This window comes from Vollenhovia emeryi, unplaced genomic scaffold (assembly GCF_000949405.1).
Source record: "Vollenhovia emeryi isolate VEMERY1.0 unplaced genomic scaffold, V.emery_V1.0 DF939223.1, whole genome shotgun sequence".
NCBI lineage: Eukaryota > Metazoa > Arthropoda > Insecta > Hymenoptera > Formicidae > Vollenhovia > Vollenhovia emeryi.
The window spans coordinates 630,387-654,588 of NW_011967143.1; the positions used below are offsets into that span (position 1 = coordinate 630,387).

The following is a 24,202-nucleotide window of genomic DNA, read 5'->3' on the forward strand; positions in this document are numbered from 1 at the left end:
TATACAAAATATACAGAGTGTCCCATTTTAATTACCCAACTTAAATATTTCTTAAGTAACGCATTTTGACGGAAAATGTTTCAGACAACAGTTGTTTGGTTCGAAGGGGGACATAAGATGATCCCATTGATTTGACCTTGGATAATTGAAGGCCACATGAAGATCACTTTTAGTTTCTTAAATGGAAACCTCCATTTTTTTATTGTATCGTCCTTTTGCATTGATTAATTTTAACAACTTTTGTCTGAGGCATTTTTTGTCTAATATTTTTGTAGATATTCAAGGAAAATGTAGTAACTTTTTCAATATTTAGCTAACGATATCTCAAGAACTGATTATTGGGAGAAAAAGTGATGCTGTACTTTTTTACTTGATTTGGTCTCAAGAATCTGCTACGAAAATACAGTGAGAATTTTAATATAATAATCTTAAAAAATCTTTTTGGAGTTTTCGTTTATACACAAGTGTTCATGAAAATTATAGACACTACAGCATACTCTTGAGACCGAATCAAGTAAAAAAAGTGCTGTACCACTTTTTACTACAGTTATCGAGATATCGTAAGCTAAATATTGAAAAAGTTATCGAGTTTTCTTGTTTGAATATCTGAGAAAATATTAGACAAAAAGTGTCTCAGACGAAAGCTGTTCTAATTAACTGGTAGAAAAAGATGGTATAATAAAAAATAGGCGTCTCCTCTAAAAAAAACGTTGACCTTGACCTTAGACGACGCCACCCAAGGTCACACTGATAAAACTAGTAAATAGATATTTTCAAGCCTTACACCTTTTGGTTGAAACATTTTTCACTAAATATCACTGTAATATAATATGGTTAATATTAACAATAAGAATACTAAGGTTTATAATAAAGTAAGAAATGAGTATTCAAACGAAAACAATTAAGTAATTAACTTGAAACAATTAGCTAATAATTGATAATTGATAATTAAATAATACATTTGAAATATTTATTAAGACAAAATATTCTCTGCGAGCATAACGCCATGAAACATCAATCAGACATCGATGGAAGCTCGTTTGTGAGGAGAGTACCATGTGTCATAAAATTCGAAGAGAAAAGGCCTGCTTATTAGGCCATCTCGAGGCAGTGTACATTCCGATTCATAATCGAAAGCCGTAAGAAAATCGTTAATTGTCCGGTACTTGTAATAAAGGCGAGCTACCTCAAGCTGATTCGTTGTTTGTAAAAAGAAAAAGAGAGACGGTGCACATTTAAATAACCGGTGAAACACTTGAAATATACGCCGGGAATTAATAATGCAACGCGGAAACGCTCCGCGATTACTGCGTACAAGAGAGGAGACGGTCCTTTATTCGAAGTGACTGGCGTTTTGTAATACAGCCGGTCATTTATTTACAAAGCGACTGACGTTTCATGATACAGCTGGATGCGAATGCCTTATATTACTTAAGATTTTCACTTTTCGTCTTTCGTGATGAACGATATTTCTTCGTTTGGCTTACGTTAAATGCTTACTATTAAATTATGTAATTACTACTTAACTATAATGCACGCGTTTTCCGCGCAGCGTTACATCTCACAAGCTCTCTCTACGGTACGGACCAGTTGTTAGGAATGCATCTCCGGTTCAGCATAGCGTTTATTTATTGTGGTACACATATAATTGTCTAGGACTACATGTACAATACATCTGTTATGCGCGCGCGTCCTGGTCACATAAACGTTAACAAATATTCACACATGTGTACAGCGTATGTACATACGAGCATAATGACTTTCGATCGGTTTTTGAGTGCGTATTATGTACAAAAGGCGCGTAACACCTGACTTCGCCGGCGAGTCTTAAAATATTTTTCTCATTTTATTTATTGTCCGAGTTCACCACAGTTACGATAAGTGAGTGTAATTCGGTATTAAATATGGAAGGCCATCTTCTCCGCAAAAACAGAAGAAAGAAAAACAGTCCGTATCGCTTATGTTAGCTACATTATCAAAACGAGTATTCCGTGAGACGATCCGCAGTGTTTTACGTCATGTGCAAATCACCCCTCAGTATCCTGGTGAAGGTCTTCTTGAACTGCTGATTCGCCAGAGCGTAGCAGAAAGGATTCATGGGACTGTTGGCATAGCATAAGAAGTATGAGAACATGAAGAGGTGCTCGTTCGTGCACGGTGGATTCGCGCAGAACCCCTCTACTAGTGCTAATACGTGATAAGGTGTCCAGCAAGCGACGAACGCCCCCAGGATGAAGGATATCGTGCGAAAAGCCTTGCGCGCTCTGTTCTCCGTTCGCGACTTTTGCCGGCCTACCGTGTGGTCCTTCTTCTGCGTTTTGGCCTTCAATCGTTTCCCGATAGACTTGACGAAGTCGCGCCTGGAGCCGCTTTGCTCGGCGTCCGACGTTTCTTTCTTCTTCTTCGACTGGCTCTTCGCCTCCTGGTTATTCGTCGCGGCCGAGGTCGTCGGCATTATTATGCTGCTGGACGACGAGTTCTGCGGCAGGTTACTGCTCGTCTTGGTGGGTTGATCCGAGTATCGATCCGTCGTGCTGTTAGACGATTCTATCGGCATAACCGTCGTTGTGACTACCGTCGTTACCGGTTGACGCTTGGTTCTAGCGGCATTTACGGTGACCTCCGTATGCACCTTGCTGACAGTAGGCGACGTCTGTGACGCGACGTTCGTCTGATGAGTGATGAACACGCGCGGCGGGTGCGTTTGACTCGATGCGTTAGACATCGCAGGCTGAAGGTGCTGTTTGCTCTGCGCGATTTGGGCCAGCTGGCTGGTGCCAGCCTGCTGCGCCGTCGCTCTGATGAGAGCGGCTTGCAGCAGGCTGGTATTCGAGCCGGCTGCCACGGTGTTACCGAGAATAGGCGACGGGGGTGCCGTCGACAGCGGATTCGCCAGACTACACGAAAAGGAAGACGGTGGACTCTCGTAAGAAGGGCTGGGCAAGATGATGGAGCTCTCGTCCATGTACCGTAAATCACCGCCATCGAGACCAGTGAGAATGTCGTAAGTGCCGTGGCCATGGGAGCGTACGATCAATGATCTAGGTCTGTCGGTCGACGAGGACGTGGTCGGACTGTCCGACACCGGCGGGCTACTTTGGAACTGCATGGGCGGCGGTATGATGTTCTGTTGACTATTACTGATCGACGTTCGCTTAAGTTGAGCGGGCGGCGTCACCTCAATCGAGACGATCGATTGCTGATTGCCGTCGGCGTCGTTCGATTTTAACGACTGCTCCGGCGTCAGCGTCCGGCTACTGGACTTGTCAGGCTCGGCGGGATTGTCGGTGTCCAGAAGACTGAGCTCCTGTATCTTCGGCAGTGTTTGAGCTTTCTGCGCCGGCGTGTCGCGCGTAGGACTCACCGGCAATAGTTTCCTCGCTGTTGGCACGCTCAACTCGACCTTGATCGGCACGATGCCATTCAGGCGTCCGTTAGTGGCGAAAACTTGAAGAGCGCCGGACTGGGCTACCAGACCTGCCAGCGAGGATCGCTTCCTGATGGTGTTGGCCTGCTGCGTGGTGCCGGTTGTGCTCTCCTCGTCGGAATCGAAAGCGGGACTGCTGGAGCGCTCGGACTTTTCAGTTTCCATCACCGTGATAGTCGCGGAGACATTCTTGCTCGTGGTATCCGGCGCCGTCGCGCCATCAATCATCTTCGTGGCCGTTTTCTGCGCGGTGGCCGCATCCGCGCCAGCGACACTGTCATCCAGCGACGTGGCTCCGATCTTCGGTTTATCCTGACTCAACAAGGTGCTCTGTGTTTTAGAAATACCTATACCGGCGGCGCGACCGGCCATACCGGACATCGCGCCGGCGCTCAGCGCGACCATCGACTGCATCTTGCGCTGCTTGGCCTCGCTCTTTTTCTGCATGTCATATGCGGTTTTGTATATACCGCCGTAGAGGATAAACAGAACGATCAGCGTTGTCCAATAGTATCCTATTATCAGCGCGGTATTGAACACCGGATCCTTGAGGAATTGTACGGCGCACTGGCCCGGATTTAGATCTCTGTAACCGATGAAGTGCTCCCAGCCGAAGATGCTGATGAAAAACAGTAACGCCGGTATGATCCAAGTGATGGTCACCATCCAAATTACGCGCTGCTTCGTCCGCCAGCTGCGATACTGCGCGGCTATCTTCACCGAGCAGAAGCGGTCGATCGTGATCAGGAGAACAGTGTACTGGGACACAAGGCATACCGTATAGTCCACTGACAGCCATAGATCGCAGAGGAGAGGTCCCAGATTCCAATATCCCATTAACACGTAGACTGTGTAGAACGGCATCGACACGGTGCCTGCACAACAATTACGCCGTTACTTGTATAGTCGGTTTCTGTTGCCACGTGTATCTGATTACTCGTATTCTGCATTCAGACAGACCTCATGATAACCAAATTACACATATGTACGATTATCATCGCGATGAATATACAACGGGATCCGTTTGTAACTGAGAGATTTGCATTAGAAAATACCGTCAAACGTTTCTGAAGCTACAGACCCTATCAATATCCTATCAAAGAAACCGAATCGAAACGCAGCGTGCTGCAAACCACATTGTAATTTTTATTATAAAATACAACAAAATGACGGAATGAAATTAACGAAAGTTTTAATATCTCGGTATAAATCTTTTTTTCCTAGCGACGTATTCTTATATTTTTCTTATATATAATTAATTGCTTTAACACATAGCTTCTATGGAAACCACATGAGATGCAAAATTACTTGATAGCGTCGTACGAGTTAATGATATCAACAATGTCTAGTAAAATTCTGGAAAACTGTATCTCTAAGAATTGTCTATTGACAGATCTTTTCAACATACTTATTAGCATTATTAACACATAAAAAAATACAATATTATTACATAACCATCGCAATTGTAATAAATCATTCAATTGTTAATTACTTATAAATAGAAATTTATAGAAATGTAGAGAAATTATCGTTTTTATCTGTCGAGAGCAAAATTTTTGCCTTTAGTGCACGATTTAAATATTCCAGAATAAATTTAAATTACAATGTGGTACCGTTTTTTACGAAACGACCCGATGTCTACTGAAAGAGGAGACAAAAATGAACGACAATTTCGTTAGGACTTACCGATAAGCATATCAGTGCAAGCTAATGATGCGATGAAATAGTTGCTCGGTTGCCTGATGGCTCTATCTACGATGAATGCCAGAAGAACGAGGATGTTACCGCCGATAGTTAGCAGTATACATATCGCCAGGCAGATAGCAATCAGTACGGTCTGCCAGAGCGTAAATGGTGGTAAAACGGGCACCACAGATTCATCTGTTTGGTAGACGTAAAGCTTTATCAGCAAATGACACACGTGACAAGACGTTAATATGGTGGCGTCTATAATACAACGGTGTATTAACGGACTTATCAATAATACACTTGCATAAAACACGTTTCCATAATTCGAAAAAAAGTAACAGCACAATCATTCCGTACGTATTCCGAACGGTTTACGCGCGATTCGTAATATTCTTACTCTGCGAGTCGCATGATTGTGTGACATAATTTCAATTACATTACCCGACGTCGGCGTGGTCGTTGCGTTCCCGAAAGTCGAGGTATTCGTCGCGTTTGTCGGGAACCAGTCGGGTAGAAGTTCCGCGTATTCACCGCTGTTCCAGCGCGGGTCATCCGGGTCAGGCCATGTTCCATTTAGCTGGGTACATTCTGCTGTCAAAATCTGGTTATACACGAATCGACACAGGCGCTCCCGTTGTCTCTTCAGCTTCCTAAGAACAATGGGAAAGCATAGTTTTACTCTTAACTATAAAACTGTGAACAATCCATTGCGGTGGGTATCTTTCACTAATTAGCATGTTACTTCATAGTAACATGCTAATACGCAGCATTTATGGAAATAAATGGCGCTCGCATGAGACACCGCCACTTCTAAATCTCTCTACGTAATTGACTATAACGCAATAAACGAAATTCAGGCTAATGATATTTGTCCAAATAAAGCATCAAGCATTTACGTAATTACAGATGAGAGATGAAATCGCGGATTAATTTCACTTGTGCTCGACCGCTATTTCTATCCGCACGTGTAAATTACATTTTACGCATAAAGAGAAGTTCGATAGTTCGATGAATCACAATGTTCCTATTCCTTCGTTGTGGCTGCATGTTTGTTACCATCGAAGAAAATGTGACACCGGTATTTCCTGATTCTCTACACAGAGACATACACAGCCCTACTCCCCCCCCTCTCTCTCTCTCTCTCTCTCCTCTCTCTCTCTCTCTCTCTCTCTCTCTCTCTCTCTCTCTCTCTCTCTCTCTCTCTCTCTCTCTCTCTCTCTCTCTCTCTCTCTCTCTCTCTCTCTCTCTCTCTCTCTCTCTGGAGCGTCGCTACAGTGACGACACGAGAAACGAGTCAAAGGCTGAATACACCAGGCGCACAATGAGCTTGAAATAAGCATGAATGGAACCACATTCAACCCCCGCACCGGTCTCATCGCCGGTAGGCAAAAAGCGACAAGGTATGCCTTAAAGAGGGTGAACCCGTTTTTAAATCATTCAAGTAGTCGATTGGAACCTCGCATAGTCTGAAATTACCAGCGATATTCTGCTTTCCCGTAATTCAAAGGCTGAATGGCTTTGAGTCAGAGGTATCAAACAATTCTTATCGATATTGCACCGCTTCAACACGAATCGCACGCCATTATCCTTTATTCATTCTCGCGCGAGCATTTTTGTAATAAATTAAACCTATTGCTGTCATTCCTTATTCATATACTCTCCTTCACAAATATTATCATTTCTTACAAATCACAGAATTTAGTACTTAAAAATTCTAACTCGCAATTTTGTACGCACAATCTGATTATGTAATATTTATAAGCAGTGTCGTAGCTACCCTCCAAAAGTCAATCGGTGCATTATCACTGAAAAAACAGTTATCAAGTACATCACTGAATAATTCAGTGATAATGCACTGATTGATTTTTAGAGAGTAGGATCAGGCAACTGGGCCACGCCAGAGGCGCGAGCCCTGGGAGGCACAACAGAGGCTAATGTTTGGCACTTAGGTATTTCATCTTAAACAGACAGGAAGCAATACCTAAATACATTTGCATTATACCCACCCGTGCTATTAATATCTAAAAACGTCTATAATTTTATTTGGAGGCGCAAAATCAAGTATTTACTCTGGACACAAAAATTTCTAGTTACGATACGGTTTATAAGCACATATGTATATATTTTACGCGTAAAAATAGCGCTTCAACTTGACAGTTGACGCTAAAATAATGCAAACACTTCATGCATGAGCTGCCAATGCAGTTCCGGATACCCTATTATGAGGTTGAATGAGAAATCTAACTCCAGCTTAGCGAGTCATTTCGACGAGCAGAACACGAGTCATAGATTATCGCGTCTAAAGTTCGACTGCACCGGAGTTCTCAGGACGGAGGATAAAGTTTGAATGTATAACCCGTGATACGCCCTCGATTTTCGAGCTTTCTTCAACGTCAAAGAAATTCTCGGCATTCTACGTCGACAAGCATTATATCACCATAGAGCACATTGACACAATGCCAGTAATTTTTTGCACGATTCATACAATGCGGACAGTGAATATTTCTGTATGTTACGTCACAACTGTACGTTATATATTATAATTGCGCTTATAGAATCGCCACTCTATAAGCAAATGTACAAACAAATTTTTTCATCCACTTTAACTCTTTTATTTGACATTATTGACATTTAATTTCGTAAGGGACTAATAACTGGGCCATTTTTACAAAACAATTCCAGAGTTCAATCAAATTAATACGAATTTATGTGTTTCAAAGTAAGACGAGGTTATCAGGGTTTATTAAAATTAATACGATTATGTACCGAGAAATTTTTCGATATCGAACATTTCGATATTTTACGCTTGAAAATTTTTATTAATATAAAAATTTACAGAACCGGTTCCTTCCAATTTCCATCGTACGTTTTAACTCTATTTCCAGTAAAGTTTACAAATTGATGAGTCTTACGTTAACGTTATTATGATGGCAGATCCCCAGCGTAAGTATCTGAAGAACCGCGAGAATAAAGAATGAGGCATGAGATCCTTTGTTTCCCTAGAGTAAATACTTGTTCTCGTTATTCGCGAGCATCCTTCTTGTACAGTCATGAAATCATTCGTAAATACTTGTCCTCGTTATTGCTGTACTTCTACGAATTTCACAAAGCCATTGTGAAGCCGTCTAGAAAAAAAAGAACCGACCACTTGTAATTATCTGGAAATTCAGTCATTTCGTTTACATAAAATGAATCGGCAAAAGTGTTGTAGTAATAGACTGCAAAATTTTTGCGCAGCGAAAAAAACAGTTGACGCAGCATGTCATGCTAATTTAGTTACAAATTTCGTCGGTTATAATGTATTTGCAAATGAGCAAACGGGAGACTCGTTGAAAAAGAAAACACCTTAAGAATTGTAGCTTAATTAATTGTTGAAAAAGTAACTTTTCAGTATAATGACTCGTAATCTCAATTAAGAAATATTTACATAAAATTTGCTGCGAGCTTCATTTTAATAAATAAATTTCTATTATGATTATTATGCAATACTATTAGACAATAAATCGAGTTTCTTGCTTTGCGAGAAGCATGCCCGTTTAACAATTTAAATTGTAAACGGAAAGAGCACTTGATTCGATGAAATAAAATTACGAATTGATTTGCCAGCTTAAATCGTGCGGCGTAATGAAAAAACTTGTAACTTACTGTTCGCGTTCACATCCCCTCTCTAACTGCACGAGCTAAAATTCGATCTAATATAAAATGACGTGAAGTACAGCAGCTACTTCCTGTTATTTGCGTAAGCACGTAGTATCTACATTTCAGAAAGTTTTTTTTTTATCACAGGAGCGAACAAAAGCAGCAAGAAAAAGGCAAAGGGCGTTACAAGATGAGATACACACAGGTGGATTATAAGACACAAGAGGGGAATTCAGCCCGCGCTAGAAGGATATCCCTCCTGAACCGTCACACACGAAGCTCCGCTTTATTAACGCTAAAAATATCTATTTTATATCAGGCAGACAATAGCGTACGTATCCAACATTATTTTAAAAATGTACGGTTTATATATTCACGTGCACTTAGTGCATTAAAATTCCTCGAGAAACGAATACGTAAATATCCGGGAAACTTTACAATTAGATTACAATTTTATCCAAAAAGGTGAAATAAACAACAAAAAGAGACAAATATAAAATCGACCGCGGAAGACCAGCTGTTCCAAAAGACAAATTCTTAGGTTTACTGAAAGAATACTTGACAGTTTTGTGTAATTGCGGTACGAAAGCGTATTGGAAAATTTTATGACATAAAGATATACATAATTTTAATCGTTGGTATCGTCTCAAGGCACTTCCTAAGACTTGTTACTTATAAAAAAACAATACTGACTTCGAAGACAGACAGTTCTAACGTCATATTCCTCGAGCCTTGAGAGGTAAAAAAAACATACAGAAGCTCCTGTTCCATTTTATTCATGCAATTCATTGTCCCCGCCATTCTATGTTCGCTGTGCGCGACTTGTCAGCCCGCACCAGCTACACGCCAGTATCTTGCCAGTCGAATGGACACTAAGCCGGTGTATCGAATCGCGTGGACATTCGTTAACACCGTGGCGCAATAACGCTCGGTGACAGAATGTGTTGTGTGCGCGTCCCTTTTAGGTGTGCGCGAGCACCTGGTTTCGTCTGTGTACATGTGCCGAGAGAGGGTGGCAAAGGGTGGAAGCTACACAAGCCCTAGTGAGCAGAGGATCATCGCCGTGGAATGGCATGATCATACGGACGGATGGAAGGGCCGCGCTGGAAGGAGAAAGGCTGAGAGGGCGGCTGAAAGAGAGAAGCGAATAAAAAGTTGGACCGCGCTGTAAGCGGGGAAAAATTACGAGGAAGGAGATGGCCGAGCAGGAATACGGAATGACGGCAAGCGACGGCAACAAGTACTCGATCGACGTCGTTCCGGCGTATCGTAAATGCTGTGGCAAGCGAGAGACGCGATCCACCGAGCCAGCCTAGATTCGCTGTTTGTCAAATCGAACCGATTCACTACGAGGATACACAATCATCGAGATTTTCGATAAGCAATTCGAGTGATGAGATTCTTTAGCTAATTTTAAACGAAATTTTATTGCAAACGAGATTATTCATAATTACAAAATTATTGAAAACTTGCTAAAAGCTGTAAAACATGTCCTTTGACGATTGATACAATTTTTATTAATGTTCGAAGAGCTTCAAGTCAATCGAAAATTGAGTATAAACTTTCGCGCACTTATCGAAATTCTCTAATTATTTAGGAAACGTAGAGGAAAGTCCTCTACTATGAGATAGGCTCCTAATGTGAGATAGCGGAGTTTCTGCTAAATTAATAGGCATCATTTGTTGATTCCACCATAAATTTATTGCCCAAGGAATGAAATCTGTTTAGTGGAAAATTGATTGTTAGATCGTGTAACCGTTGCGAAAAAAGATTTGCGATTGAAGTTGGACGTTGAAAACCTACTATCTCACATTAGAATCTTATCTCATAATAAAGGACTTTTCTCTACATCTTTTCGCGTTGTTACAATAATTTTTTCCGAAAATCACTTCTCGTCTAACATATCGCTGCTTTTGTTAACACAATTTTCAATTGACTGGCAAAACAATTCACCCCTGGGGATTGACAACTGTACTGCGTTTGTGGTTCCATGACTATATGCTTTCTTCACCATATGTTTGCAATCGCCTCTGGGGAAACCTTATTTTTATTTTCTGGCCCAGTTGCTGAATGGAACATTTCAAAAGGTTGCCCCGTCCTCCTCGCCAGACACAAAATACATAACCCATAGCTGCAGGCTAATATTGGGCGCAGATAACGTTATTTCCTTTCAATAGTACATCTTCAAGTGACACGGTTTGCTTCAGGTTCTCCCGTACGCTCTCTTCAAGCCAGAGCAGCTTGAAATCAATTTTTAAGAGAAAGCGCACAGAGATTGATAAGAATCAAGCTATTTTACGCGTAATATAAAAGAATGATAACCATAAAGTGCCTGGTACTGGAGAAGAACGCTGATTTCCTGGCGCATCGCGCTTTTATCTTTCCCTCGGAAAATGGCTTCCTTTTTTCCCCTTTCAAAGTCATGATCTCTGAGAATCCTTTTAACATAACAGACGACTTCCTAATACAATTCGATATACTAGCGGCGTACATATCAAATGGCACAAAAAAATGTCAAGGTAAAGACGTTGCATGCTCGGAGGGAGAATTTCTTCCAGAGTGAATTGTAGAATAAAAGTTTCGTGTTCTCATTTTTATTATACTCTCTCATAATCGCAATTGCGTTATTTTTTGTTATTAGCATTGCGCAACGGTATCTCGTCCATAATTTCCCAAAACATAATTAAAGTCCTTCTTGAGATATCGAGATAAAAATTTTAATAACACGACGTATTAATTGCTATGATCTTGCTGATTAATTGAATTAATTAGATTGTGTAAACGAAAGAAATGTAAGTTACCCACCCGTTTACATATGTGCTATTTTTTTAGAGAACATTTTTAACGTAATAGAAATCTCCGTAATAATATCGTATCACTTTTCCCAAAACATACATTCTTTCTTTACATTTCTGTTTTGTCCTCGTTCGCTGTTTGCTCTCTCGTCAGCTTGCACTAACAGAAGATACTGCACGTAAGTCCGCAGATTAAAGTGGTAGAACTTGGGTACAGCTTCCACGAAATTACGCCTTGCACGGTAAAGAGAAGCAGGTCCTCTCAGGAGTCGCCGGGGATTTCTCAACTTTGAGAAAGTTCCTGCCTCTATAAAGATTCGTTCGTTACGTTTGGACTGAACTTCTGACAATGCCCGATAAGATCTAATTAATGGTAATTTGATAGTGTACAGTAAAAATCTTCCGTGACACTCTCGTGCAAAAGGTATTCGTGAAAATGACGATCTTTCACTTCTTCACCGAAAGTTTCGCCCGAAAGTCGTCCCTGACAACAATATCATTCGACAAGTTTGCACTTTTATAAAATATATTAAGGATACCGACTGATCTCTTTCGCAAGGTCGTACCTCAATTTTACGCAATTTCTGTTTTTTTTTGCGCTTAAACGCTCTTTCTGGACCAGAAATCGTTTTGGCGAATTACCTTGGCAGAATATTTGCACAATTAAATTGCTGTCGTGTTACGACGAGCTGCCGCTACGAGGCGTCTCATACTCGTAAGATTCATGCGAGACGAGATAGAAGTAGACCCAGCGGTAAACACGTCCCGCGCTAAATCTTTTTTAAACATTTATTACACTGTGTTGCTGGACAATTTTGCTTCTAACTGTCGAAATAATTGCGCGTGATTTATCCTCTAAATTGAGATTATCAATTTTTGGGCAAATACCATTTAGAAATTTCATTCCTATAATACAAAACCGCTGCGTTTTGGTGAATCACCTTAATGCAATCATTGTGAAATTTCCTCCTTTTGGATGATGCAATTATTCAGGGTTGGAAAGTTACTTTATAAAAGTATCTAGTTGCAGTTAGAGATTTTTCGCTAAAGGTGTAACTAGTTACAGTTACGAAAGTTATCAATTACGAAAAGTAACACGTTACAGTTACAGTTACTCAAAAAGTAACGAATCATTACTTTGCAGTTACTTTCTTGCAGTGCAAATTGAATTATCACATCTGCATTTATATTGGAAAGTGTCGATAAAGGTGGTTATGCGAAAATGCAAGGCCTAATGCGATCCGTGGAGGTTTAAAATATATATAATGTAATGACTGAGTTAAGTTATAGTTGCAGATGGAGAAAAAGTAACAAAGTTAAGGTAGAGTTACTAAAAATAGTAACTGTAACTTCGTTACAAGTAACGAGTTACTTCTCAACCCTGCAATTATAATATTACACAATAATATTTGAGACATTTTCCTACCGCGGCGGTTAAGAATACGCGACACGTATCGCATATTTGCCGACGTATTTAGAGCGAAACAATGATTCGCACCTTATGACGCGCTACTCGATTATCAAGCGCTTGCGAGAGCTTAGCACGGGGGGGTAGAGACGAAATCGGATTTACACTTTGGCGGAGGGCGAGCGCGGTTCCATAAATACGGGCAGGACACGTTACAGCGGCAAACGGTATTACGACATCGTGGGATGATATCGTTGCTGCGGTGATGTAGCAGACTGCGAAGGGGAATCTCTCGATCGCCCCGGGGGAATTGAACGAATCTATTTAATAACTCTCGCTGACGTACGTGCGCGAGCGCGCGGGCGCGCACAATCGCCCTCGGCGCGGTGCTGAAACCGCCGGATAAACCAACCCCGATGGCGCTCGGAAAGCAAATCGCAGCCCCCGTGGTTACGTCCGTCGTCACAGCAATCGCGACCGTACTTATGCAACTTTGCCGCACCAGTTATAGATCTGTCACGTTCAATAATGCCCGCGCGAGATGAAAAAAGCACACAAGCTCTTGCTCCCGTTAGTCGCGGCGGCATGCGAATTATTCCATTAGTCCGCGATGCCGCGCGTTCAACCGCGATATTTCGCAGTGATGATTTAGCGGCATAAAAGTCTCTCATTTAAAATGTTGTGATAATAATTACAAAACAACCGAGGGATAAGATTTACTGTCGAACGACTCGAAGGAACGGGCCGTTTTCGGAAACGCCGGCAGCTCACAATCTATTCCTTTCTCGATAAATATCGCTCCACATCGGCTAGATAAACAAAGGACGCTATTATCTACATAATAGGATTCCGATAAGAACTTTAATACGCTGGTATTATGAACTACCGGAGCCCGTAAAATGGCGGATTAAAATTGCCGAGAACGAGCGTCGGGTAGCTAAAGGAGACCCAAGGAGGCCGTAGATTCAAGCACGCGACCTTGGGCCAGTTTTCGACACAATATCTAAACTGAACCTTCCATCTGGGTAAACGATCTGAGATCATCTTGTAAATCTCAGTGTCATGGAACTTGCGCTTAAATACTTTGATTGTATTAGATATTTCTGGAAATCCGTGTTGAAACCAAACAATACACGAAGAACATTTCTGCTGTCATCATTTTGCACCCAGAAAAAAAGATTCAGTTAGGTTAAACAAATAAAACACGGTGAAATCATGTTTCTTTGGATCTACTAAATTTTTATTTACTTGTACTAAAACGTTTGCGAGATTTGAAGAAATAGACGTGACTTCTCTTACAAATTCCAGTCTTGATCAAATGAAATTTTGGTTAAAGTAAAGAAATTATTTCTTTGAAATTAAATAGAAGTCTGGTAAGGTCGAAATTCAAAGAAATTTGTTTGCTTTCGAGCAAACTTTTTCCTGGGTGTATGGTATAGAAATTATGAATACGTTTATTTTGAAATATGTTCCAGGAAAAATGGATTACATCCATTTCCCGGAACATATTTCACTTTAAATTATGTAATATCACTTACTGTTGCATAGTTATCTTAGTTAAATCTGTCGACGTAGGAGCCAATCGATGGTGACTGCACAAGTTTAGTAGGAAGCAATTAAACCATCGTTGTAGGTCCTGTTTGTCATCTGTTGTTCCCTAATTTTTACCTAGTTCTTCAGTTTAACTCCGAGCGTTATAACATGCGAAAGTGCTCGCTTAGTACAAATAATTTTTCCGACTACTCCTCGCATAGACAACGACCTGAGAGTCTGCTAGAATTTATGCTCCAAGAACACTTATACACGAGGTAACTTCACACCTGTACACCTCGACTTGTAATTTGTGTTTAAACCATCGTTGTTCCGGGAAATATCTCTGTACGATTACGCTACGGATTTTCTAGGAACTATTAGATGTATTTGCGAATGCAATACATTAGTCTCTTGGGGTTCCCACCTTTCATGTTTCATCGCGATGCAAAGCGTAATTGATCGATACAAAGACCAAGCGGGCGACATTACGGTGACATTGCTAAGGTGAAATGTGCCGTGTTGCGAAGCTACACACACGGGATACGTATATGCTTTATGAAGCCGACGCGACGGACAAGGGAGAGTGTGTATCAATTTCCACCAATTACACGCCACCCAACCCAGTCTCGTCCTTTCAGTCGGAAATCGCGCAGGTGCGTTCGACTGTACGTCGCCGCACCACAATTTTCAAGCCGCCCTCGCGATTCCGGATTATACAGACAGCTCCGACTTTCCGCGCTGTAATGTTTTCTTTTCATCTTGGGAAGTTTCGCACACGTGATCGTGAAGAGACAATAACAAATATCTTACGTCGTTAATCTCCTACTTTTTTATACCAACTTTCAATTCATTCTCTGATGATTGATGAGATATATTCCCCCCCGAGAGTAAAATCTTTAGATAACAAGTTATATCCTTCTCCGAGGCCTTTTTCATACAATTTGTTATGTAAGGAAGACGCGAGCTTCTGTTTCGATAAGATCTGCAAGAACGTGACCATTTATAAGCGAATTAATACATCAACGTTGACGTGATGTACATTTTCGGAATATGATGAGGGAGAAATGGTCAGCCAGAAGGAGTATATGAAAAAATCAAGTGACATCAGCCTCCTGGATATGCATTGGACATCCTCGACTCTCCAGCGTGATTGATAAGGTCGATGGGAGACAGAATTGGCTCTGTGTGTAAAACGTTCGCAAAATATTTATCATGTCCAAGTTATACATCTAGCTCAGGTTCCATTTAAACTTCATTTCGATGAAAGTCGTTTCATTGAGATGCACGGTCGGAATTTAACTGGAAGTATCGTAGCGGGTCTTGTAAGATGGATGATATCTTTATTTTTTGTATAGTTGATGAAATTGAATACGCTCGTTTGATTTATATGTACGATGCTCAGAGTTGGGAACATTACTTTGAAAAAGTAATGAATTACCGTTACTATTACTAACAATAAGAAGGTAGCGAGTAAAGTTTGGTACTTTCTCGCCGCATTTTTACTTAAATAAAAAACGTGATTAATTTTAAAATAAAATTATTATCTTTCCTTCTCTCTCTCTCTCTCTCTCTCTCTCTCTCTCTCTCTCTCTCTCACTCTCGTATAAACAATAAAACGTGCAATATGTATTAAAAATAATTCGTTTTGCGAAAATAAATAATGCTCGCGTGACTATAATTGTACGTATAATTAGTTTGTTCATTTTTTTCGCACAGAATCTTTTTATTCTTGTTAAATATGTATTCGTTTTATTTCAATTTAATAACAGACACGCAGCATGTAATACACCACTTTCGCGGAAAGTTTCTCACAATACTAAACTACCCTAAACGTATCTATTATTATATATAACAATTGTTAAGAGTTAAATTGCAAAATACAACTTTGTACTGTAAATAATTTTTACGTAAGGAACAAGATAAAAGCAAGCCCGTAAAAAAAATATTCTCTCTAAAAATCACTCAGCGGTTTGTCACTGAAAACCGTGAATAGTCACTGATTTGCAGTTATAAGTACACCACTGAAAATCGCAGTGTTATACTTATAATTTAAATCAGTGGCCTGCAGTATTCGTAGTCAGATCTTATATTCAAGACTGTCTCAAGATCATCTTTAGATACTCCGTAGTCGATGAAATATTCCGTACAGCATCTTTAAATAAATTCAAAACGGTCTTGAATACACGATTCGACTATAAATACCGGCCAGTGACTGTTCACTGTCTTCAGTGATAATTTACTGATTAATTTTTAGAGAGTTAGTTTCAAATAAATAACGATGGCTCGTATGATAAAAATCAAACAATAAAAGTGGCTCGGAGCCTAGACAGGATTACAGTGTCAAAGATTTTTTATTAGATTAAATATATATTAATGTTTCGCTCCCGAAATGGGTCATCTTCAGTATGTGAAATAATCTAAAGAAATTAGTACTTTATATATATTTTTCCTAACCAGGATTTTTACAGTTTCAATATGAGTGTGTGCACCTCAAATAGTTAATTGCAACTAATTGCTGTGAGCTATTAAAACAACTAAAATACATAACAGTAACAATTGAATTCGTTACCGTGATTGTAAAACTGCAGTAACAATGTTACTGTTACAGACGAAAGAAAAGAGTAATAATCGTTACCGAGAAAAGGTAACGGTAAGGACGAGTAGAATTAGCAGTAACGCGTTACTTCCCAACTTTGACGCTGCTGCTGATTTCTACCTCATTGTTTACACTGATGCATTAAAAATCAATAATTGCGTAAATCTAATGTCCAATGCACGTGTGTATTTCACGGTGTGCGCAATGAGAAAGTGTGAAATTATGAGTTCCTTAATATTAATTGAGCGCAGGTAGTGGACACGCTTAGATTAATTTGTGAGAAACTGCGACGCACGCCATGCCTGAGCGACGAACGTGAAGGAAGGGATGCGAGGAACACTCGCTAATTGAGTTAATGAGAAATGAGCGTACTCTAAAACACACTCTTTGTTCGGAAAACTCATTTAATTTTCCATCAACAATGACACCCACGACACCTTTCTCAAAGTTCTTTTTATTAATGTAAATCAAGTATCGCTAATTGAAATCGTTACGCGTCTTCCCCCGTCTAGTTTGCCTATTCCCCAACGAGAAACTGAATCACCAAAAAAAAAATTATTATTCACTTGTACATACGTGCATATCACATATACATATAATCTGTTATATGAAATTTAACACTTGAAACTCTCGTCGTCTCGCAGCCCTGTAATGCGACAATGCTTAATAAATATTAACGTACACTCATAAATATTAATCCAAGTTTGTCAATATTATGTATACAATACTAGATACGTAATATTAAACACGATAGCTAAAACAAGGCTATTAATGTTCCCGTCGATGCACAATACTTTTTAATATTCTATCCCTTTAAAATTTTAATATGGAACACTGAGAGTGTATAAAGGTACTCGTGCCATTTATACACTTGCGTCATAGATATAAAAATTCGCAAGTCACCCCGACAAAATTGTGCATACCATTCATATACGTGCGCGTACCTTTCCTTTCCTCCCCCTCCACCTCTCTCTCTCTCTCTCTCTCTCTCTCTTTCATTATCATTTTTTCTTTATATCGAAGTACGATCTCTGTCCTACATCGATTGTTTGCTCAACAAACTCAACTAAATATATTGGCAAGTATATTCCCATCTCTAAAAATATTATAAAAGGTAGCCTTTGAAGACACAGTTTTTCACACAGGTCGGACATGCTATCGATTTCCCATTACATTCCGCGTGTGTGGCATGTACATATCTAATATCGCGCGTGATATTACAGTATAGGTGTTTATGAATCGCCCAGACGAACTTTCAGTGTGTTCGTGAGTAAAATAGACGATTTTCTCTCGTAATTTTCTGCTGCAGGTCTCCCGTTAGTCGCAAATAGGAAGTGTTCCTTGCTAGAAAAGTTTTTGTGTGCCGACCAACTTGAGATTATAAGCCGCCGTTTATGAGTTCTGAGTGGAAAATATCCGTCTATCGCGTAAAGAAGTTAAAAGCCGGCAATTTCATTTCTACGATGATATGTCGCGCATTACACGAAAAGATTTATCGTCTCCTGTACATTTCCCAAGATTGGCATGCAATCGGGAATTCATAGATAAATTGAATCCCATGATTTTCAACGTTGTCTATCTGCTCGCCAGGAAAGCAGGAATACGCGATACGAAAGCCGTACGAAAGCTTTATTCCAGCGTACGGAGAATGCATTTTTCTCTCGGCTCTCTCCGGCATAGCAATGAAAATTCGAGAATCAATATTCACCGTGTGTCATCACAATGTACTCCAGTGTCGTTCCCGTTGCTCGATCTATTTTATTTGTTCTCTGCATATGCTGTAATCGTGCGTCGGTTCTGGCACACAAAACCGGGAAAACGACGGAGATAATTTCGTTGCACGTTGCCGTAACAACTTGGGCAACTGGAAACGCGCGAGAGAACTGTATAAAGCAATTAAAGCAATGGACGTAATTTTATAGTATATACTGTCAAATCACTCGAGAGAGATAAACTTTTTATTTTTACTGTTCGTTGCAGAATTGAACTCAAATTGTCTATGAGCTTGATTCGGAAGCGATAACAAGGAACGGCGAGGAAACTTTTTTCATTTGACAAATTGAGGAAATGAAACGGAAAACAGGGCGAGCGAGAAAGAAGACAAAAAGGTCGACATTTCGGGAAATAAAGATCTTATTTCGAGAATTCTGCTAACGTTGCGGATGTCTAGTATATTTTTCCACGGTTTTTCAACATATATATTTAAAATATATAAAATATAAATATACACTCGTAAAGAGCCGAGAGAAAGTAAAATAAGAGTAGAATAAACGACCATCCCGCCCCCCTCTCCTCCCCCCTCCCCGATCAGGCATAACTAGAATTCCTTAGCAAGCAGAAAGTAATACGACAATTGATCGCCGCGTTATAATAGCGCAGCGCTAATCGCATGCATCATCTAGTTAGACGGTACGTTGCCAGTCGCGCTTTTACAGAGTGTCATTCACACAGTTAAATGAAACAATAGCAGCCGCCTCGTGTTGGATGCAACAGTCGATCCATTTAATGGCTCTGTTCCATTTTAACATACAACGTCGTCGCGCTAAAAAGATGGGAATACCGAATGCCATCGATTCGCTATATTTTACCTTATTTCTCGAAGCCGTTTTTTCCTTCTCTCGCCTTCTTACGGGTTGTGTCAAATTTTTTATGCAAAAGTATTTACGCAGCCACAATTCCGACTAGTTCATGTACCATTTAACGCGTTTATTATAAAAACGTTAATATTTTTAAAAAAATCACTTTGCTTGTATCGTATCGTTTAGATAAAGTACTAATATTTTTAACCAATTGATAGATTTCTTTTAATATTGTTATACTTATCTATTTAAAGCACTTATCAAATGAATTAATATTTCTTTCATTCGTTATATTTCGACTCATCTCTTTCGCAAAATCATATCTCGATTTTACGCAATTTCCGGTTTTTCTGTTTAAACGCTCATTCTGGTCCTAAATAAGTGTTCAAACAGTAAAACCGAAAATTGCGTAAAATCGAGATACGATCAGTCGATTTGTTTGACACAGACTCGAAGTCTAAAACGTGAAACAAGGTGTGAAAAGCGTAGATTATTGATTATTTCAGCTCTAAACAATAGGTATTTAAATAGACCGGTTGAATTTTATCGTAAAGAGGCATTAATAAATATATATAATAACGGAAGAATTGTTCTTCGTTGCGTTACATTTTGCGTCACAATGGATGCAAAATATCAGTCTGTCACTTCGACCGGTTACGATGAAAATCGATACTTCCGGGAAGCGTAACCCAACGTGTCACAAACTTCATAATATACCCGTTTTATGTATACATAAAAGTAACTTGGGCTTCGATCTGCCTGTTACGATCCGGTCATTGAATATGCAAATGTAACTTACGTTAATGTGTAGCTATGTAGAAATATACATGTACCGATTTAAAACCTGGAAACATCGTCGTTTGTTTTTACAATGTACTCTCTAAAATTTTTGGAGTGAAATCTTCACTCGAATCGTAGTATAACTAGTAGGTCCACTCCGTCATTTGTTGCGTTTTGCGTCGATCCGTTCTGCGCATCCGACATTGTTCTGGGCAGGACCAATGAGAGAAAAGTTGTACGTGTGGTAGTGTGGCTTTGATGAGTACGTACAAAATATCTTAATCCAAAAAAGATATTACTTTACTCAAGAAAATTATTCGTTAGGTAGGTCCTAATAGCTTATTAACTTAAATTTAAAAACTAACAAACAAATTAAAACATACGTTTCTTTAATTTAAGTATTTATTAAATATCACACAGTGGATAATTTTAACTTTCACTGGCCACTTCCCTCTATTCGAGTAAATATTTATTCCGATAGAGTGAATTAATTCTCTCTCTAAGACAAAAAGGGAAGAATTGTACTCTTATTGTTAAAGTGAAGTCGTTGGCACTCCAAAATTCACTTCAACTTAAAGTACGGTATTCCGCCACTAGATGGCCGCCAAACTCGTGAGTAAGAACACGATGCCCGGCATACTATATAACGGACCTCGTGACGGACCTGGACGGTTCTTCCACGACAATCAGCAGAATAAGCGAAACTATCACATAAAGGATAGATTTTCAGTACTGGCTGGGGAATATTAAGCGTCGTCTACAATGAACGCAAAACGCAAGACGCTAGGCCGCAAGCAAGAAATCGACCAATCGCAGTCAAGTATGAGAAGAACGATCGACTGTGATTGGTCGATTTCTTGTTTGCGGCCTAGCGTCTTGCGTTTTGCGTTCATTGTAGACGACGCTTTAGAATACAGCTGTATATGCGATGATCGTAGTGAACAAACAATAGCGAAGCTCTAATCCATGAATTTTATACTGCTAACAATTGATTAAAATAAAACATAGCACTCTTTCAAAAAGTGAAACTCTCTGTCTAAAGTCTAACGCTCCCTTTCAATTAACCTGAGGATATCACGTGTGCCGCGACATACATCGACGTGCTTCACTGGACGACTTTCGCCGTCGTCGACGTTGCTGGCTCACGCAACATTCGAAATTTTCATCTGAATCGCGTGAGCGCCAGCGGCCCGTTCGACGTCGCTTGCGTGATTCCGCATCGTTGCACGACATCGACGACTTTTTTCTCTTGCTAAATAACGACCGACGTTCTCGTACGGCCGTGCCTAACGTATTCGGCCGACTAGCCCGTTAACCAACTCGGCCCGCGTGCTTCAACCCGTAGCACCGCCAGATTATTACCGTGGCCCTGCTAGGTCAAGGATGCAATTTGGCCCGGATTGGTTTACGCGAGTTTTATCCGCGAGCTTTGCAAATGCCTCCGCTATCATACGCGGCAACTGCACAGACCGTTTCAAACCATTGTATACACGTGATGCGCAGTGATGAAAGTTCGACCACGTAAATCGACTTTGCGCAAAATGTCGATTATGATGTATACAAATGGCCGTTGCACCAGCATTGTTTGTTTGAAATGTCATCGCGCCAAACGTACTTATGTATGCGAGCGAACTAATAATAAATAAGAGTTGGCGGAACATGCCGAGGTAAATAATTTTCATTAAAATAGATTCAGTAATAGTTTCAGAAACACAGATTTATGAGAAAAGATGAAAGAGAGGGTTGTTGATCTGGTACGTTTTTGTGTCGAGTGCGCAAGTCGTACTTGTAATCCTGAGATAGGAGAAAAAATTTTCCCTCTTTGCTCCTCGTAATGTACCTTAAGACATTTCTACATCACAGTATATATTGAGAAAAAAGTCTAACCTTGCGTCAAATTAGATATAAAAAAATTAATCCGATTCCTTTTTTTCAGATAACAATTTTAAACAGCTCGAACTATGGCGCAATATTTCTTTTATGGGAACCGAGTGTAACGATTCGAAGAATTTGCGAAGATTATTTGGGTATTTGGTGATTAAGGTGGAAAAGAGTCTGAGGGAAAATCTTGTCTCGAAAAGAGAGAACGACTTCTCGAGGGAATTTTTTTACTTCAATTTTGTCCCTGGTGGAAGTTCATTTCCTTTAGCCTTGATATTCCCACAAACGGCTGCCGTTGACTGTATAAGACGCGCCGCGTGATGTTATTACCCCTCGATAATGAGCAACCCCAGAGGTAACGGCAACTTGGCGAAGCCGCTTGGAATTGAAGAGGACCATTCCGCCAAATGACGAATCGCTTATCTAAACGCGTTTACAACGACATCCTTTTTGTGGTCTTTCGCAAACGGACGTCTGATTAGATTGCAAGCAAATCTAATCAGACCAGCATTTACGTTAAACGGTATTGTTGTCTCGTAAGTTTTGATTACGAGATACGTGCGTTATAGGCAAGAAATAAAAGAGACGCCTTTTCACTAAAACAAATAAGTGACACTTATTTATGTGACACAGTAATAAGATCGCTGTATCTCTAAAGAATTAAAAGATTAATTAAGAGACTTAAAATTAATTAGAGACTTAAAATTAATTAGACACTAACATCCTACCTTGGCTCTTACTCTTTTGTTACTTCGTATTTGGCTTTTCACATTAGGGCCTTATGCATTTTATTAATTGTTTAAAAGATTAATATTATATACAAGAGAATTTTTATTTGTATTAAATGTACATATGTATAATCGGTTACCGTTGTCTTATTAACATGACTTTGCGCCGTCGATCTATCTGTCCCGCACTTCCTATAGCGCAACATCCTTCGGAGATGTTACCAATCGATGGATACGAATAGTGTTACATAGTGCAAGTACACGTCAGCAAAAAGGATTTGAGAGCAAACCGCTGTAGCCGCGAAAAAGCGAGATGCAGGGAGTATAAAAAGCCGCGGCTTTCATACTTTCAGAATAATGTTAAATAAAAAATTTTCATAATGAGCGAGGAAAAAAAACGAAAAACATATGTTTGAGATAAATGTTTAACACACCCCGTTCCTTTTAGCCTCGCTGATACTCTTTTTTTTCGCGGGTACAGTTTCGATGACGCTGCTTTTACCGCGGCTTACAAATCTCCTGAGAGATTAACAAACGCGACTGCGGCAGTTAGAATCCGGCAATCCTATAGAAAATTTTAATTCAAGCAATCCGCAGTTCTGGTAACGCATTAAAATATAATACGCGCAGAAAATAAGTGGCGTTTACCCATCGTATGCGCATCGGCCGCGTGATGGCAAGTAGAAATTGCGGTTCTGTGCAATGCTCTCTGCGCGCTGAAATTTGCAAAAGCCCAGGGGACTACCTGGCATTGCAGAAAGTTATATTACGTCACGTTTATAGTTTCGCACACAACACTGCATTCCCGCGGTTATGCGCCAATCTGCCCGTTCTGAATAAAAGATACGCGCGCTTACCACTGCGTGATGAAGTCTGTGCCGATGGTGAAGATCGGCGAGGAAGTGCGATTGACCTCGGTGCCATTCAGGCTGCTTTCGGTGCCGTTCATCTCCATTCCACCAAACCGAGGCGGCAGCAACCCCTTCAAAGCCACTGCGCCCTCTCCGCCTCAGTACCCAGTCATCTCTCGGACATCCTAGAATCGTAGAGACGGGATATATCATTTGAATATCGGTGCAATATACCCACAAATATCCGCCGCATTTTCTTTCCAACTAGCATCGTAACAATTTTCTCACGGTAAAAC

At 40.2% G+C, this 24,202-nt stretch overlaps 1 protein-coding gene across 2 annotated transcripts in view; it reads right to left on the reverse strand.

Moving 5' to 3' along the window:
- Positions 1-246: 246 nt before the first annotated feature.
- The window catches only part of LOC105560734 (probable muscarinic acetylcholine receptor gar-2), a 56,426-nt gene continuing 32,470 nt past the window's right edge, over positions 247-24,202 (reverse strand). For both annotated transcript variants that reach the window (XM_012010097.1, XM_012010096.1), the window contains exons 2-5: positions 23,913-24,091; positions 5,558-5,766; positions 5,114-5,308; positions 247-4,302 (exon numbers count right to left, since the gene is read on the reverse strand). In XM_012010097.1, the coding sequence (XP_011865487.1) occupies positions 2,012-4,302; positions 5,114-5,308; positions 5,558-5,766; positions 23,913-24,010 (2,793 nt within the window). In that variant the 5' untranslated portion in view covers positions 24,011-24,091 and the 3' untranslated portion in view covers positions 247-2,011. The remainder of the gene's footprint in view (positions 4,303-5,113; positions 5,309-5,557; positions 5,767-23,912; positions 24,092-24,202) is intronic.